At 42.2% G+C, this 19,352-nt stretch overlaps 1 protein-coding gene across 4 annotated transcripts in view; it reads left to right on the top strand.

The window, feature by feature from the left end:
- ADAM12 (ADAM metallopeptidase domain 12) overlaps positions 1-19,352 on the top strand; it is a 181,236-nt gene that overhangs the window by 43,482 nt on the left and 118,402 nt on the right. For all 4 annotated transcript variants that reach the window (XM_040702488.1, NM_001270714.5, NM_001142850.5 and 1 more), the window contains one exon: positions 12,586-12,659. In XM_040702488.1, coding sequence (XP_040558422.1) covers positions 12,586-12,659 — 74 coding nt within the window. The remainder of the gene's footprint in view (positions 1-12,585; positions 12,660-19,352) is intronic.

Below are 19,352 nucleotides of genomic sequence, written 5' to 3'. Positions count from 1 at the left end.
ACCCTCCTAGGTATCATCCCAGTTATTTCATGAAATGTATTTTATAATTAATGGAGACTTTATGGTGGTGGTTTTCTATGCGTATATTAATGGTAACAGTATTTTTGTCATAGCCTTTGTAGCAGGAAATACACTGGCCATCAATACTTCAAATCTCTGGGCTATCATTCAGAACAAAACATACGTTTTGGTTCTAGGGTGTGCTTCTAGATAGGTTTTCTGAGCTTTCCTTGCTACGTTACATCTTTTATTTTCTACAAGAATGTATATGTATAGAAGTGGCATCTGATAGTTAATCCTCTTTCTAATTACATAGAAAAAATGTGAGGTGCTGCACACAGGTTGGCAATATTGTGTGCTTTACCAGGAAATGTTCAGATCCTTCTTTCTCTTAGGGCACATTCCAGGATATAAAAATGATTAATGTGTCTTGGAAGGTACAGCTTTGGAAAGTTTGTTAAGTTATCTTGAGTAGCCTGAGATTGGGGTGAAATCTCCCCTTCCCTTAGTTTAAAAACTATTAATATTTGATCTGTTCTCACGTAACTCATTCATCATCTTCAGAAGATCATCAGAGACAAATTACCGTTTGAAAGAGTAGAAATCAGACACCAACCCCTCAGTTCTGGTTCACATTCCAGTATCCGTGATGCAAAAGGGAACTTGAATCCAGAAGCACATCTGTGATTGCAATAACAAATTAGCGAAGAAGATTTAATCTGAGCCACATAATATGAAAAGATGTTTAGAGAGAACGAAGCCTGAGTTAAGGGTCTTGGCATGGGCCTGGTGCAGCCTGATTGGAGGGCAGAGGGAGGAATCTGAAAGCGAGGGAACAGCATGTGAGTTAAGCCAAGTAATTAAGTGATTTAAGCATTAATGGGGCCAACCCTCTAAGTTCATTCAGAGAAGCAAAATACATATCAGTGCTTCTCTGGAGATTGCTGCATTGTCAAGGCTTCTGTTTAGCCAGGGTACTTACACCTATCTTTACTTGCATTTAAATAAATTACATTTTTCATTGTCTGAAACTGATTGTATCTTTTTGCCTTTCAGTAGGTTTCATTTGCTTACAGTTACTTTGGCTTCAGAATCTTGAAATCAAATAAATTAATGAAAATGGAAAATCAGAACTCTTTCCTAATTAAGAACTGAGCATTTCAAAGAATATCAAAGGATCTAATTTAGAGGAAGATGTTTGGAGAGCATGAAATGTGGCTTGAAGGAGATGCATGTGCATTTAATATAACTCACTGAGCACAGCCAGATTTGTATTGACGGGAGACAAAAAGCATCTGAAACCCTCTTTCAGAGAGAGAATAATTTATGGGTTTTCTCAGAGCACTCGGAGTTGACTTTCAGTTCAGTGAAATGGGTGGCCATTGCACTTTGGTTTTCAGTGGACATGGTTACTACTGTACTTTGTGTTATTTTTTTTCCATAGACGTTACGTGAACTGTGGAAATACAAGGAGGGATCTGTCTGTGCCCTTTGCTCTTACCACTCAATGGCGTTGTATCTCTCCCATATGAAACAAGAGAAAGCTCCATCCGGGGGCTGTTGCAGCCATGGCAGGCTGTTGGGATGCTGGTGACGCAGAAGGGGTGCAAAGAGTGGTCAGGTAGCTCAGATAATGTCCATGATGAGCAGGATTCAGAATGGACTTAAAATCATAGAATCACCAAGGCTGGAAAAGACCTCCAAGACCATCCAGTCCAACTGTGCACCTACCGCCAATATTTCCCACTAAAACCTTGGACCTCATTAAATTTCTCTTGAACGTCTCCAGGGATGGGGACTCCACCATCCCTGAGCAGCCCATTCCAGTGCCTGATCACTCTTTCAGAGAAAAAAAATTCCTAATATCCAACATGAACCTCCCCTGGCACAACTTAAGGCCATTCTCTCTAGCCCTATTGCTAATTACATGGGAGAAGTGGCCAATCCCTGCCTCACCACAATCTCATTTCAGACAGTTGTCTCTCCTGAGACATAGCTCTCTTCTCCAGACTGTACAATCCCAGCTCCCTCAGCCACTCCTCATAAACCTTGTGCATCAGACCCCTCGGCAGCTTCATTACCCTTCTCTGGACACACTCTAAGGCCTCTGCCTCTCTTGTAGCGAGGTGCCCAAAACTGAACATAGTACCAGAGCTGAGTACAGAGGGATGATTTCTTCCCCACTCCTGCTAGCCACACTATTTCTGATAGAAGCAAGAATACCATTGGCCTTCTTGGCCGCCTGAGCTGGCTTAGTTTTCTATGAACTGAAACAGGTCTCTTGATCTGCTGTTTCCACAGCACGCACAAATCCGTTGTGGCTGTGGCACCTATTTGTAATAGCACATCTCCTCTACCTTTGTCCTGTCTAGCATGCTGAGGAGCTCCTACAGTGGAGAAATAATCTGGAGCTTGTATCATTTCTTATCATCACAAACTTAAAGGTAAATGATGTGTTAATTCTTTTCCACACAGTGCAAGAGGTAATAGCCTCAAGTTGCATCGGGGAGGTTCAAGTTGGATATGAGGGAAAATTTATTCTTAGAGCACAGAAGCACTGGCGCAGGCTGCCCAGGGAGGTGGAATTGTCCCCATTCCTGGACATGTTCAAGCACTGTGGAGATGTGGTGTGGTCAGTGGGCACTGTGGGGATGTGTTGTGATTGGAGTTGGGGGTTCTAGAGGTCTTTTCCAACCGTAATGGTTCTGTGATTCTAAGGTTGCAATAATGACACATGTAGATGCAGAAAGGAGATGTTTTTAAGGTTTGCTGTTCTGCTGCAGCTCTAGCAAGGGCACCAGGGATGTGTGGGTGGTAAAATGGAGAGCTAGTAGATGGGAAATGTGCATAGAGAGCATGTCAGGACAAGGGGAGCAAGGTGCATAAAATATGATTACAGTAGGAAGCTGTTGACGTGTAGTCTTTGACAGAGGCTGTACTTGACCTTGATTTTTTGAGGAAAGTTGTAAGACTTTGATGTTGTAATGAAGTAACCAGTAAAAGGAGGTCACATCCCCATTGTTCTTACAGAGAGGAGGAATTTTACTTCTAAAACTGTAGTGGAACAACCTACTAAACCCAAATCCACACAAAGAAGGTCACTTACATTTAGAATTGGCAAACATCAACAGCTGTTCATTCACATTATAATTACCCAAATTGCAAAGGACTGTCTGCAAAACGTTCTGTTTAGTAACTCGGACTACCCAGACCCACTGCAATTGCTTTCTAGCTGCCAGCTCTATTAAGTTTTGTTTTGTAACAGTTTACTGTGGAAAAGACATGTTTGTTTTCTCTGCACAGCCTTCCACAAAGCATTGTTTAAGCAGCACATAATGTATTCCAACAATGAGGTACTTTTTGCTCCCATCTGTTTGATAGCGAGATGAACAGTTGTGATTCCTACGTACAGTGTAAATACTGTATAATGACTATGGATTTACTTTGAGCAAAGTCCAGGTTATTTCATTCCTGTGCCAGGCTTTAGTCTTTTTTTGTGTTAGGGAAAGACTTCTGATCTTTTCAGGTGCTTAGCCTACCTCTACCAGAACAACCCATTGCTGCCCAAGGCTGAAGGTAGAAGCACAGTGGATACCAGGGGGATGGGGTGCCATTGAATCGTAGCATTGTTTGAGTTGGAAGAGACCTCCAAAGGCCATCTGTCCCAACCCTCCTGCAATGAACAGGAGGGTCAGCTGGGTCAGGTGCTCAGGGGCCTGTCTAGCCTGACCTTGGGTACCTGCAGGGATGGGGCACCACCACCTCTCTGGGCAATTTGTGCCACTGCATCACCACCCTTATCACTCTCCAGTCTTGTGAGTCTACCCACTATCCCAGTGCTCTGAGTAGAAATTCCTCTGCTCCATGAAACTAGGTCAGCACCTGGATGATAACATTTGGTGGCTTCTGATAGCTTTATGGACATGGTCCTTCAGAGTCTGGGCGTGCAGCACTGCAAGGGGGTCTGGTTGGGATGCACGCAATAAATGAGGGCTGGCTAAGAGCAGATGTGCTTTTTATTTTTGTTTTTATTAGTTGTTCTTAATACAAAATTGAGTTCACAGTTTGGTGCAGTCATCTCCATTCAGTCAAAAACATATGTTGTTTCCTTTTCCTTTCTTCCTTCCTCTGTGAATCATGAGCCCAACGAATTGCTTGCTCCCAGATGCCGAGCAGACTCCTTGCAGGTCATCAGGCACGCAGGGAAGTGCAATAAATACACACTGCGTGTTGGCTAATGTTGGTCTGCATCCATCCTGCTGCAAAGATACAGGAAGGGCTTCAATCCCTTGCCTTGGCTGCTTTGTGCTGCAGCGGGCATCCTGCTCCCAAACCACATCCTGGAGCAGAGGATAGCACAGCTCGCTCCCCATCGGCTCTTTGAAAGTATTGGCAACACCGGCCCCGTTCTCATAATTCACTGATGTTTGTTCTCTGAGTTTTGTTTTTAGGAATCTTTGAAAGATTTTCTTTTTAAGCTTGCCCTGTAAAGAGAGCATCGATTTTTGACCTATTTTTAACTGATATATTTCAGCAGATAATTGGATAACTGCTTTAAAAGCCAAGGCTGGCCTCTTTGCCCTGCTTGCTTAGATGGAATTTCGTAGAAGGAGAGAAAACATTAGACTTTTATTTTCTAATACATGAAGCTGTGTAGTGCCTGCTAATCCCTACATCACTGGCCATATGCACCTAAATATGTTTTAGTGCAACTTCTGTGCCTGATAATGAAAATATGGTATAAATGTTGAACTCGGCTTTCACGCTTGGCTTTCTGCTGACACCAAATAAATTCATAGTATAATGAGTCAGCCTCAGAAGATGCAGATTTCAAACTGGTTGTTTTGGATTTGCTCCTGGAATATTTGATCTGCAATGTTATGACATTTTGAACGTGTTTTAGTTAGTTTATTCTTTAATTTAACGAAATGTAAATCAGGAATACCTCACAAAAGGAGTGCAGCTAAACTTTAAGCAAGCTTTCCTTTTCCCAGAGCAGTCATTAACCCTGTATTGCTGCACAGCAACCAGGAAGCTGTGTGTTAGAGCTCTGTTATTTTATTGATTTTGGTCTGGCACAATTAACTTCTCTGTTTCCTTTTTCTTGAGTGTTATTTGCTTGAATTTTTAACTCTGCATTGGAATCCTGGGACACCAGCAATGAGCTGGAATCTGTTAATTTAGAAAGCTCTTTATAGAGGTTTGTAGGAAGCTTGTCAGATGTTGCCAAATAACCTGAGGCTGACTGTGAGTGCTATAGAGGCAGTGCACCTAACCTTTCTTTTTAAATTATTATTTGAACTGAATTTTAATTGTTTTTTTGTTTGTGAAGAGAAACTGACTGGATTTGGGTCATTCCCAAAGTTGAAGTACTGTTCACGTTCTATGCACATCAAGTGAGCTCCACAGTGAGTTCCTGTTGAGGAGCCTGAGAGAAAGCCTAGGAATGCCTCGAGAAAGGAATACGAGGCCTTATCCTGTCCTTGCCTTCACATGAGATGGCTTTTGCAGTGCCTTCTGGTGGCCAGCTGTGCACGTGGAGCTGGCTGGCAGTGTGAGAAGCAACAGGAGGAGTCATAGAATCATAGAATGGTTTGGGTTGGAAGGGTCCTCAAAGACCATGTAGAAGAGGATGATAAAATTGGCCTGCCAGCAAGCAACAGGTTGATTTGCTCTGCAAGGAAGAAAAAAAATAAATAAACTGGGAGGGGAAAAAAAAAAGTCATAGTTTAGAAATTATGCCTTCCAGACAGAAGGATCTTACATCTATTTGCATTGCCAGCAAGAAAGCAAATAGTACGGTCTGTTTTCAAAGAGTAACTGTATTTTAAAGTTGGGAACAAAGTTGGAGTTCTTCGCTTTTGCGCATTACTGGAGTGGCTCAACCAGTTTGTTAAGGGGCTGTGATTCGTTGCTACTCAGTTAAAAATAATCTGCTGCAAACCCCTCTGCTCTCTGTGCTACTACTCATTATATACAGCCACAGGGATACACGCTTGTCATTTGACAGTAAGGAAAGCACAGCTGAGTTCACTGCCCTGAGGAACCTGCAAAAGAATATGAATTAAATGTTTATACTTTTCATGTCTGTGTGAAATATCACTTGCTTTTGGAGGTGTTTACAAGAAACATAGCCTCTTATGTTCACTTCTAAAGAAAAGCCAAAAGAAAGGAAGAAATATTTATTGATTTAAAACCAATGCGTGCCATCTACCACGTTCTTTGCTGTTTGTAATTAGCTTAAATATATATGCTTTGTAGGCAGCTTGCATTGCAGCTTATTGGATTGAATTCCCATTATCAAGGTAAGATCCCCCAGGTGGCTTTATTTCTTATAGATTTCCCAGCTTTTCCTTCCTTGCATATTACAGATAGTGGAGAAGTAATATCAGCTCCAGGATCTCATCCCTATAAGCATACTTTGCAGCTTGTGGAGGCACAAGGCAGAATATCAGTGTGTGATAAATAATGGACAAAAACATATTTTCATGCAGATAGCACAAAATGGTATAGAATTTATCCCTACTGGAAATAATGTATTCTTTCCTTGGTTACGAAATGTCTAATTCTTCATGCTAGCTATTCAGATACAAGTAAAGGCATCTAGATTTGCACAGAGTGTAACTATCTGATGCATCTCAAATGTCCATCATTTCCAGAGGTATGCTTAAGAGATAACATAAATTTATGAGCCTCACTTTTTGTCTGTGTGTGTGTATGTGTGGTGGAATTTATCTTTTCAGAAACATAGAGGATAAAATAAATGTGATCATATTCTTGTATTAAATCTCGGTGCCTTTTGCTCAGGTTAAGATGCTTTGGATTAAACAAATATCCTCAGTTTTTCTCTGGGTAGGGTACTTGAGCTATTACATCTTCTACTCTCATGTGACGTGTCAAATGCAACAGTCTCCACTGGGAATCTTTGGCCAATAGCTAATATCTGCATGAATGAGCAATGTAGTTAGCTTAAGTCAAAATACATACTGAAGGCTCAGAGATGCAATCAGGTTTCTCTGCCCTTTGAAGATGTCTCTTCACTATTCATCTGTTTTCATAAACAAATGCTGATTTGCTTCTGCATCCAACTGCCTTGTGTAACACTGTGTTAAACCACCATCCATGACGACATTTATGACACAGCTGGGCTGCTTTAGTGGGAGCTGGTCAGAACAAATAATGCTCACCTCTTGTATCTTTAAAGGGCCTGGAGCATCTCCGGTATAAGGAAAGGCTAAGTAACCTGGTTCAACCTGGAGAAGATTGAGAGGGGACCTGATAAATGTTTATAAATATCCAAAGGGAGGTGGGAGGCAAATGGATGAGGCTAGGCTCTTCTCAGTGGTGTGTGGCAATAGGACAAGGAGTAATGGCCTCAAACTGGAACATAGGAAGTTCGATACTAACATGTAGAAGTGCTTCTGTATGGTAGAGGTGATGGAGCACTGGAAAAGGTTGCTCGGAGAGATTGTGGAGTCTCCTTCTATGGAGATATTCTGAAGATTACCTGTGTGACCTATTGTAGGAAACTGCTTTGGCAGGGGGGGTTGGACTCGATGGTCTCGAGGTCCCTTCTGACTCCTGTGATTCTGTGAAGAGTTAGAAGGCGTTTCCTTCCAGTCTTGCCCATTTCAACCATTTCAGTCTAGGAATGCCCCACCAGTGAGGAGCTGGGATAGTTCAAGCAAATTGTGGCCTGACATATAACATGGGTCGGGCCCTGGATGTAGGTCAACTCGATGGCACATGCGAAGTTGTCCCCATTGTGAGGTTGGCTTTAGCATAGTTAGCAGCAGTTCTGGAGGGAGTGGAAACCACTTTGTTGGATTAAACAAATCCGCCTGTTTCAATCTACCATGTAAGGACATTATTTAAAACTTTATTTGAAACCAGAGAAACAAAATAATCCCTTTTAGTTCTATTTCTTATGCTGATCCCTATTCTCAAATACTGGATTTGGACATCTGAGACAGTTGAACATACATTTGCCTTTCCAAATGAATTAATGCTCCTGCTTTGAGTTTATTTACACACTTTGTCTTGTCTTTAGGTATTTCCTTTTATTTCTACCATGTGCTTGCTAGAATATTTTTTTCTGCTATATTGTATGTACTAGTTGAATTCATGTATCCTAATGCAATGAAACCCATTACAGAGAGGAAGGTGTAAAATCATATGCACTACTATTGTCCACTTCATCAGTTTTCTCTCTCTGCACATGTAATGAGAAATGACTCAAAATATTCTATCTCAATCTCAACAGTCAGTATCAAGGGAAAAGCTAACAGCACTGCAGCATGATTGCAGTGCGTGCCAAATCCACAGCCCAAAGGAAGAGATGATCCAGCAGTGATTAAGACTTTTTCCTAGATTAATGTGCAGAAAAATATGCTCAGTGACAACTACTTTGAATTGAAATTCCAGAATGGGCATCCCACCAAGGTGAACAAATCTACTCCAAGTCCGTTGCTACTAGTCTTTCAGGCATAAAAATTGAACTTTTTTTTTGGTGGTTATTATATCAACGTTATTAGAAAGTAATCCACAAAAGCATTAAAAGTTCAAGACCTGCTGCTGATATTCTGGGTTGGTATTCATACTGATGCGATGAAACCTGAGCAGCTAAGGAAAAAGCTTTATTGCTATTTTTGAGCTACTGTTCCTGTAACGCCTTGATGCCTTCACCAGAGGGAAGGTGCGTATCTGCTCACCAGTGTGTTTAGGCAGCATACCTTCAAAACATAGAATCATAGAATATCCCGAATTAGAAGAGACCTATAAGGATCAGCGGGTCCCACTCCTGGCTCTACAACAGTCTACGTAGTGAGTAGAGAAAGACAAGAGGGTGAAAACTTGTCCATTTTGCAGGGGCATGTTGGAAGAAAGTGGCAGAAAGGGTAAGCAAAGTGCAAAATGATCCAGGGTACAGCAACTCCACTCATCTGGAAGTTGCCTGCTCCCACAGTGGAGTGTTGGTGCTCCAACAGGACCATTCTGGTGGAGCTGGACTGGGACACCTTCAACAGGTGTCCCCAGACCATCCCTTCTCTTCTTTTTTTAATTAAAGATCTAGAGATGGATGTGAATTGAAGAAGGGTGGGAGCACTTAAAAGTACTTAAAAGCATGTATTAATTAAACTACCCTTACTTGTGTGCATTGATTTGGGTTCTGTTGTGAGACAACAAGCAAACAGGTCTGATTCAAAACAGGCTACGGCCTCACCGGGCTCCAGTTGTCCAAGAAAGCATTTATCATGTGCTTTATCAGAGAGCTCTTGCTTGGCTTTAGCTAAAAGTGCATCACATTGCATCGCTAATTTATTTCAGAACATTGAGTAAACATCACTTAATGGCAATTCAAATCAGCATCCCTTAGCAAGGAGCACATTAACGGGGGAAGTACCTTTATTTCTCCACTGATAAAATTTGGTGAGGACTGTGAAAGTAAATGCTCTACATAAGAAGGGAAAATGACTAAAAGTATTACTTCAATCATCCTAAAGTCTGTTCTACCTGTTAGGATATCAAGGAACAGTTTGTGTGCACTGATGAAATATGCCACCCAATACGTATCGCCAACGGGAAGGGAGCAAATTGTAGTTAGAGTGGAAAGAACTAGAGAACATTAATCTGTAGGGAAATAAAGGTTGAAACATTTCTAATTATTTGTTATGTCCATATATGATAGTTTTAATGGTGTTAACTGTTATGGTGTAAAGGGTCTGATAAGGTTAATTTTAATTTGCTTTTTCCCCACTTGATAATTTTAAAGCAATCATAGGTAGGATAAGTTTTGATGTCAACACAGAAGTTGTTTTCTGTGATTCTCAAGGAAGTCATAGCAAGTGGTTCTTGATAGAAGGTTCTGAGCAGAAGAGTGTGAGCTCACAGTATGCTTTTATTCATTATTCTAAACAGAAGATATAAAATAGCTTTCGAATATCAGTGTTTACAGCAATTCCCATTTCATCTTCTTCATCTGCTCAGGGATATGATTTAGCGGAGGGGTATTATTGTTAGGGTAGTATGGTTAGGTTGTGGTTGGACTCGATGATCTTCAAGGTCTTTTCCAACCTGAGTGATTCTATGATTCTGTTCTAGTCTGTAATCTTGCAGCTCAGTTTGGAAGATACTGATTATAAGGAGAGAGTACTACAATGCCTCATGCGACTGGAAGTGAGTTTTTAAGGTCTAAGCAGCAAAAGTAGGCAAGTAGTTCGCCAATGCTGAAAAGATAATGGTAAAACAAAGATATTCATTCATTCCATTTCACAAATGTATGCCTTAGCAAGGCAAAAAATAACTTTCTTTGGGTGATTGTTGTTTTTCTTTCACGTTATTTCACATGTATCATTTTAACACACCATTTTTGTGTTTCCAAATGCCATGCCACCAGAGCCATCTGTATTTTTGCTGTATTTATGCTTATGTCTACCAGACAGAATTGGAAAACGTATAGTTTTATCTCTTCCCAGGTGGCAAAAGAGAAAATGAGCCACTTGCTTGAACATTATTTCTATGATAAAAAAAAGGGATCCAAACCTGGGTCTCATGCAATGTAGTCCAGCATCCCAGTGGCATTGTGCTGGATAATGAGAAGTGCCAGCTTCAGGAATTCTCCAGGAGATAGTTTTTGTCCTGTAACAGGCTGCCTACTCTGCAGCTCCTTTCTAACTTTACAACTTGGTAACATCATTGACTGTCGAGTGAGTACCACTGAGAGTTCATGAATAAACATGGTTATCATTTACATGCTAACAGAGGGCCTTCAACTGAAAGGAACCCATTTGTGCTCCTGCAATATCTTAATTATTTACTGTGTTATAATGTAATTAATTGTATCCTACTCTCTCAAAACTCAATAGTGTGTATATCTTACGGGGTTTGGAACCAATGCACTAATATTAAAGTGGTAATCAACATCGCCTCTAAATATTCATGCCAATAAATGGCTCCCATGTGTTCGCTGCATGCCAAGCATCGTCTGAAGCTTTTATTTAGCATTCTAGTGGGATCTCATTGCTGCAAAGTTTACGGGGATGCAGAATTTCAATATTGTTGCTGTTTTGTGTGGGGAGAGGAAAATGTGGTTTTGCTTGAGCAGCGGGGTAGGACAATTGGAAGAAAGAGATGGTATTTCAGTCATGGTCTGTGCTTAGGAGTGATGGGGCATTGGCACGGCTGCCTAGGGGATGGTGGGGTCACTGTCCCTGGAGGTGTTCAAGAGTCATGGGGATGTGGCAGTGAGGGACATGGTGGGGGTAGGCTGGGGTTGGGCTTGGAGATCTCAGAGCTCTCCTCCAACCTTAATGATTCTGTGATTAATAATGCTTGAGAGCACCAGGGAGTTGTCAGCTATTTTTTACTGTAAAAAATTTACCATTTTGTTTAGTCTATGATAGTCCCCTCGTAATTTCACTTTTTAATAAACATATACAGTTTTTCAAACCCTGGCATTGCTTGGGTGGGTGCTCCAGCAGCTGCACAGCCAGGGCTCCATCACGGCACTGCTGCAGCAATCTCAGATTCCAAGGCATTTCCCAATAAATCAACTAAACACAACCCCCTATAGATTAGACAGCCTCAGTTCTGCAACCGATTGGTGTAAGCATTCAGAAAAGTGTACTGAGCTTGCAGAGGAACAACTGATTTATTGAGCTACTGTAGAATTTCAAAACAAGGAAATACTGTCTCGCAATCCAGTAAGTTTGTTTAATGAAATGTAAGTTAAGTGTAAACAGTCTTAGCATGTATGGGAGTGCAGGCTTTTGGATTAAGGGTAACAGTTATGGTAAACTGTGCCTTCTTGTTTGATGCATGAAGGGCCCATGTAGGTGCATGGAGGGATGGCCCCTCTGCCCCATAAGTGAATCCACCTTCAGACACTGGAGATGAAAAAGAACTTGTTTGACAGTCAGAGTGCAGTGATAGAAAGATTGCACATGGTTGTGTTGGGGCTGGAAATGCAGTCCAGATGTCCTGACCCTGCCTTACACGGCGTGAACTGGGATTTGTGTGTGCTCTGCTGCTGACAGCTTGTTTAGATGATTCCCTTGCATATCGTGTACATGCAAGTACCTTGTGTGTTGTTCTCACAGTGATACTTGATAATATTTTTAGCCATACTTCTGATTGCTCCAACACCAATTCTTTTAGTTTTTACAAAATATGAACTATTCCTTCTGAAAAGTTATGCAACGCGTATTAAAATATGTAGGTGTTTATAGGGAGCAAGTAGTTCAGTATGACTGTGCTTGTTGTTTGGTTTCCAGGAGGGTCTCAGATCTGTGTTGCTTGTGGGACCCTGCACACAAGTATGTGCCATACTGAGGAGTGTAAGAGCCACCAGCTCCCAGCCTGATCACTTAAACCAGAGATAGACAGGCAAAGTGCAAACCTGATTACCTCTGCCTTACTTTAAAAAGGGTGACAGGAAGATTGAGCATTACTAAGAGATTATATCAGCATTTAATCTCATTGTGCTGTTGTATGGAGAGAAACAAAGAGAGAACTGTATCAGATAGTTTGTGGAAATGGAGATGGGCTCTGGGTTTGGGCTCAGCCAGCTCTGTTTTCTTCTTGCAGAACCACCCGTCCCTGCTGCAGTTGGTGGTACAAGCTGAAGGGGAACGTCTGGTCATCCACCTGGAGAGGAACGAGTGAGTACCTCTGGTGCACGTTCATTTTGTACTGATATTTCTAGAGAGGGATTGTAATGCTTGCACTGATGTTCTAAAACCAACCCCCAGCCAAGTTTGCTACTTGTCCCTAAACAGAATATTGTTTTGCAGTTTGGGTTGTGTGCATTTGCATTCTGCTTAGAAAGTGTGAACTGGTATGTATGACTGCATTTAAGTGGGGCTGAAAACAAAAATGCTGCCTCTCTGTGTTTTATTTTGATTATTGTTGTTATTTTGTTCGGATTTGCCCCCCTTTCCTGCAGTAGTAGGGCATTTTATTTACATTAATGTGGAAAATCCTACAACAATTTGGAATGTTTTGGGGGACTCATCCCTCCTGGTGCTTCATGTGACCATGGTCACCTCCGTGCAACAGCCGTAGTTGTCTGCTTGGGAGCATGAACTAAGCCATGAGGCTTAACCTCTGCTGGACCATTGGGTGGGAGCTCTGTGGTGGGATGGTTGCGCTGCTCATGAGGCTCACAATCACAGTTGAGCCCAAATACTTCTTGGTGGACTCTAAATATTGCATCTTCATCCATGTGCTCTTAACAGCTCCTGTTCATGTTTTGAAACTCTCAGAGGTAGATTCTGGGGAATGCTGCAGAGAGGGTCCAGTGGTACAGAACCATGCAGAAATGAAGCCACTTCTCTTTGGAAGTACATGAGAAGCGGAACCAAAGTCACTGAACTCTTAGTTTACCATCTCAGTCCCTCAACAGTACATTGTGGGAATCCAGATCAGGACAGCTGCATGCGACTCGTCAATGAAATATCAAAGATTATTCATAACGTAGGGAAAATGTTTGCAAGGATCAATGTGTTCAGGAGGTTTCCCTCCTGGTGATGTTAAAGCAGCAGAGTTGTTTTCTTACTGCAGTAGAAAGACCAAAGATGTAAGAGGTGCAGCTTTAGGTGTCCCGGAGGAGGAGGAAGAGTGCATGTGGAAGCAACTGTAAATGCAGTGCCTTGGGCTGGTGACTGCCATCCTCACTGCAAAATGGTAGGGCACCTCTCCAGAGCAGTGACATAATGCAGAATGCTTTTCATTTCCAGCCATTTGGAGAAACTCTAACATTACCCAGCAGTGATAGAATGACGTTCACTTTATTATTCAACATTAGGATCAAACCATGAGCTTTCTAAACATTATTTTCAGTATTTCTTTATTGTTCATTTCCTACCCTTGAAGGGAACGTAGATCCCCAGTGCATAAATTGCTCTGCTCCAGCAACTAAAAGAGGACTTAATTCATTTAGTAAACAGGGATTTAACTTTATATTCTCTTAATCTTTGTCAAAGGGTGTGCCTTCCTTCAGGAATGTGAAGTATGCAGCAATTGAGGAAACTATTTGCATTCCATGTCAGCGATTAAAAGAACATAAAATTGCTAATATGGGCCTTGCTGAACACACCGAATTCTCTTGTACCTATAATAGATCAGATTTAGAAAACTTTAACACACGGTCTCCATCTCCTTTAAAAGTAGGGGATGACAGGACTGTAAATTAGCTCTTATGGACATCTGTTAGACTAATCGGATTTGGAGATTTCTGAGCTCTACTTAAGAAATACAATATTTCTGAATGGTTATTTTCTAGTTTACCTGTCTCTGCGATGGGATGCCCCCCAGAAGGCTTGTGTTCTAGAAGAGCTCTGTATGGTGATGCTGAAATGAGGTTCAACATGCTATTGTAGGACACTGAGCCTCATCTGTGTTTGGGGTTTGTAGCATAAAAGACAGTTTACAGATCCCAAACCACAGAAGCTGGTCATGGCTTTGCAGAATCATTATTCCCTTTTCTCCAGCTAGTATTACTGATCTTTGTTTTCAAGACAAATAATGGGCCAAGCACTGCAAAGCAAGACAGGAGCTGCTGTGCTGCAGCCTGCTCCATCTTCCTGACATCGACACGAGCCTTGCAGCTCAAATATCTTGAAAGCCACAATGTTGAGCATTGGAGCAGCCATTGCTTTAAATGCAAATAGTGGGCTAGACGCAAACATTTTCTTGAGTAGTTAGTGACAACACACGTGAAGCTCTGAGACGTGTGCTGTTGTTTTACTGTAGTTTCATGTAGAGCATGTTATTCCTTGGAGGGTGGTAGGGGTGGAGGTGGATGAGACCCCTAAATTACATTATTTCTGCATTGGATATTCTGCATTGGAAAAAAACCAACAAAAAAGAAACCCAAAAAACTGGATATGATTTTACATACTTAGTAGAAACAGCTGCTTTGAGTAGCCTTGACATTAAAATCCATTTATTGAAAACCTTAGAGATTTTCCAAACCTTCAGTTATATTTCAAAACATGATTCAGATGTATTAGGCAACCCCAAGTGAAGACTGATGTGTTAAACCATCTGTTATCTATGGAAATACTTAATGTCAGTTTGGTGTTTTTGTGATTTTTAGACTCAGCAAGATGTGCTCATAGTTGTAGGGCAACGTGTTTGTTCTGGGGTGGGTGCTGGTGCCTAATCTCACAGCTTAAGGTTTGAAATCCTCTCAATGTTTTCCAGCTGTTAAGTTTACTTTTGCATTTATTCATTAAATAATCCAGTGATTAATGTTCAGGCACTGTGCATTTGTAATTGCAAAACCTGAATTATTTGCTTTGAATTTAGCTTGTCAATCGTCGAAAACCGACCAGCGAGTTTATGTTGCAAGCGCATTTCTTACTATGATTTATTTGCAAAATATGATTGCACTCTTGAGAACCTTGAGCTCTGTAGTACCTTAACTGTTTTAGAAACACTTGTCTTATGGAGAGATTTCCAGAATCAGCAAGTCATCTATCAGCTGCAAAGCAAACCACCCATAGCAGCAGCTGGCTGACTGGTGTGCATTGCATCCATGATACCAACGTGCTTCTGTGGTGCAGGGCAGGGGGACGTCTGCTCAGAGTGATTCCTTTCAGGTTGGTGGCAGCATATGGGCCTTAAAAGAGAGTTGCCCTAATAGCGTGTAAGTGAAATGAAACCCCCATAAGATTAAATCTGAGTTGGAGAGGAGAACAGCATGCGACTACTGGCTGCTCTTCTGCAACTGGAAACGTTTTGCACTGTCAGAAGTTTGCGTACAGCAAAGCACTTAAGTGTTCTTTTAACTTTAAACATGTGAGTAATCCAGGTAAAGTCAGCGGAATTACTGATTTTCAAAATTAATTTCACGCTTTAATGATTTGCTGACAAAGGTCATAGTTATGGATGTCAAAGGAATATAACTTTGAACAGATGTTAGCGAGCTCTTCCAGAGCCACGTAGACTTGTTTGAAGGGCAAGGAGGAAAAGCTGAGATACGCAAAGGGCGCACGAGAGGCAGCTTGGAGGTGGGATGGGCTGGCTCTTCTATGACTGTTGGCTGCAGTGCACCCTTCAGTGCATCCTGGTTCCTCGTAGTGGGAGGCAGCAGTGGGGTGAGGGCTGGGCTGGTGCTGTCAGGGCCCAGGGAACCCCCAAGTGGAACCCAAGGTATCTTCGCACACAGTGCTAAGCTGAGCTGTATCCAATCAGGCCGTCATGTTCAGCAATGGTTGTATTCCCTTCTGATTGAAAACAAAAAAAAAAGAGAGAGAATTTTTTTTCTCTTTCTTTTTCTCTCTTTTCTTCCCGCCTGACCTTTCTGAATAAGAGCGCTGACTGGCATGCAAGTGACATTCTAGCTTCATTAATTTAGCAGGAAAACAACCCATTTCCACTGCCAAAGAAAATAGCCGACAAAATCTGTTAATGAATTAACTTGCTCATATACAATCAATGGCTAGAAGTACGGATAGAGGAAACAAAGCTAAACAAATACAACTGGAGAAGTAGGACCTCTCAGAATGCACGGTCTGTGCTGTAACTTAGCCAAAAAACATTGACCCCTGACTGTGTTATCTGCAAACGTGGGGCCAGCAGTGTACTGCAGCACTTCACTGCCTGCTGACAGTTGGGGATTCTCATTAATTGAGGTAACTGTTTCACTTTAATGGCAGTTTCAATTTTTCCTTTATGTCCCGGCAACAGCTTTCTGCACACCAAAATGCAAAGATTCAGCCACTGCAGCTCTGGTGATGTTGGCATTGGTCTGTGGCACTAAGGGGCAGGCATTCAGTGTGGCTTTGTGGTGTAGGGATGGCATAATAATGGCACTGAAATGTTGAGATTTGCTCAGTTTTGAGCAATGGCACAGGCTGTTTTCTGCAGCAGGAATCAGTATTGTGTGGTTGGGGTGACCTTTTGCAGTGTGATTGTGGAGCTGTGTGTTACAGTGAAAGGGTTCAGATCCACCAGGGGAGAAACTATTGTTTTCTTGAGCTGTTTTTCCTCTCATTATACAAATATACCAAAAGAAAGGAAAACAAGAGATGTCTATATACTGATACAACATGCTGGAAGTAGAGAGGATGGAACTTGTATTCTTTGTTGTGGTTGAATGTCACCATGTCCGACATCACCAACTTCTCTGACACGTCCCAGAAAACAGTGGGCAATGAGAATCACCCGCTTTCTCAGATGGAAAATCAAGGTGCAGGAAGTTGAACATTTCTGCATTTATCACAGAATTACACAGCTTGTTTGGGCAGCACGCAGAAAACAAGTCTGATGAGTAGGGCAGCTTCCTCTGTACGTTTGCTTTCCTGACAATGGTAGTTTCCAGGGCTGCATCAGTTGACAGCTTTGACTCACATTAACACGAGGTTCTCCTTGTTCAGTGTCTGTCACTCAGAGGAACCTTAGATCTGCACCTTCCAATTAAATATATAACAATAATAGGCAGGAAAAGACCCTTGCTGGTGCAAGAAAAAAAATAAGAGTGCCTGTTTTAAATTTCATTCCCGAGATAGCAGTAGTAGAATGTGATATTTTCAGAACTGTTTTAATCTCCTCATGTAGTGCAGCATGTGAGGATTTCAGCATTTCATTCCAGCGCCACTCAGCAGAGGCTGGGGAGAGGGCAGCGGGACGTGTGCTGCCTGCTGGAGGTGGCTCCATTGCAATGGTACTGAAAACACAGGCAGAGCATAATCATCTGTGATGGCAAAATAAATAATTAGGGGGGAGACAAGAGAGAAAACAGCTTTCTAGAATGCCTGCCATCTCCCACTGATGGTCATCAGCCAGCCCATGTGGCACACATTGGCCATAGCTGCCCATGGAGCGGTGGCCAATGCCAAGTTGCCTTGCTGGCTGGCAGGCAAAGCAGGGCTGTGTCCAGCTGGACCTTGGCTTTGCTTACAAAGTTCCTGGAGTTCCTCACACGTTTCTGCTAATCTGCTGCTCAGGCACGTTTCACACCACTTTTGTTTCCTGGGTTTCTGTGTTTGTTTCTAACAAGAGTAAGCAACGTGTCAATAGCAATGAAGAGCAGATCGTTGCATTCTGCTGAGCAGCATCATGTGGCCCATCATTACCCGGGATGTCTGGTGGTCTTTTCATAACGTGTGCTGTAAAACTAAGAGGATTCTCCTGCTTTTCAGAAACATTTTTAAAAATGTTGTCTGGCCTCAGAAGGACAGGGAGAGCTGGGGGTTGGAAGTTAGTGATCTCTGAAGTCCATTCCAATGTAAGCCATGCTGTGAGTCTATGATTCTATGACTGTAAATGGGTTTTCAAGTCAAAATCAAGGCTGAGCCTCCTCTTACTGAGTTTTCTGTTAGACGTTTTTACTTTGATGCTCAGTCCCAGGGCTCCAATGCCTTTGGATCAGCACAGGTATGTGACAGTATGTCTAATGTCTCAATAATTAGTTTTATTTTTTCATTTGGTGGCATTTTGCTGGCACACACTCAGTTCCTAGGATCTCAGCTTCTCCTGAAGGCTTTGCAGAGAGAAACAAAGAGTGTTTTTATGCAAAATTTTATGGGGAAAGGTGCCAGCTACCTAATTCACTTGAAGTGTTCACTGTTTCATGTATTTATTTTTAGAGGGTTAGTAGACACAGAGTGCACTGCAGTACTTCAGATGGATTCTTGGTGATTTCATGTTGTATGTAGAAATGAGGGATCAAAGGGAACAATTCAGATCTGGGCTTCCCAGACTTTGATTGATCTCCAGACTGTCCCAGCACTCTCTGCAGACCCTTGGGGTAATCTGCAGGGATTGTTTCTAGAAGCATTGATAGCTGGTCTCCATGTCTGCATGGTTGCAGGAGTCCTTGAACGTGTCCTCCCAGACTCTGCACCACTGTCATTGATTTCTCACCTGTTTGTGTTGCAGTCAGATTCCCATCCCTGTGTTTGCCCTATGGGCGTTAGCTGGTTGGTGGAGGAGGCAGAATGGAGTTACCAGAAGGAGGGATCACCCATGTTGTGGCTATGCATGTCCATGTCAGTGCAAACTGGTAAATAAGTGCAACTATTGGAGGGACTTCTTAGCGTTCTCTTTTTTTGTGATACTTAAGGCTCATATCATAGAGTCATAGAATCACCAACGTCGGAAAGGCCTACCAGATCATCCAGTCCAACCATCCACTTACCACCAACAGGTCTCACTACAGCATGTCCCTCAACACAATGTCTAAATGTTCCTTGAACACCTCCAGGGTCGGTGGCTCCAAATGGCCATCAACGGGGCATGGCAGCCTTCAGCGTTCTGAGCTTTCCCTTTGCGTAGGGGCAGGTGCCAGCAGGTGCATGCCTCGCCATAAAGACATTTGAGTCCTCACTTCTCACCAACTACAAGGA

Source organism: Gallus gallus, chromosome 6 (assembly GCF_016699485.2).
Source record: "Gallus gallus isolate bGalGal1 chromosome 6, bGalGal1.mat.broiler.GRCg7b, whole genome shotgun sequence".
Taxonomy (NCBI): domain Eukaryota; kingdom Metazoa; phylum Chordata; class Aves; order Galliformes; family Phasianidae; genus Gallus; species Gallus gallus.
This window is presented reverse-complemented; position numbering and strand designations above follow the sequence as displayed.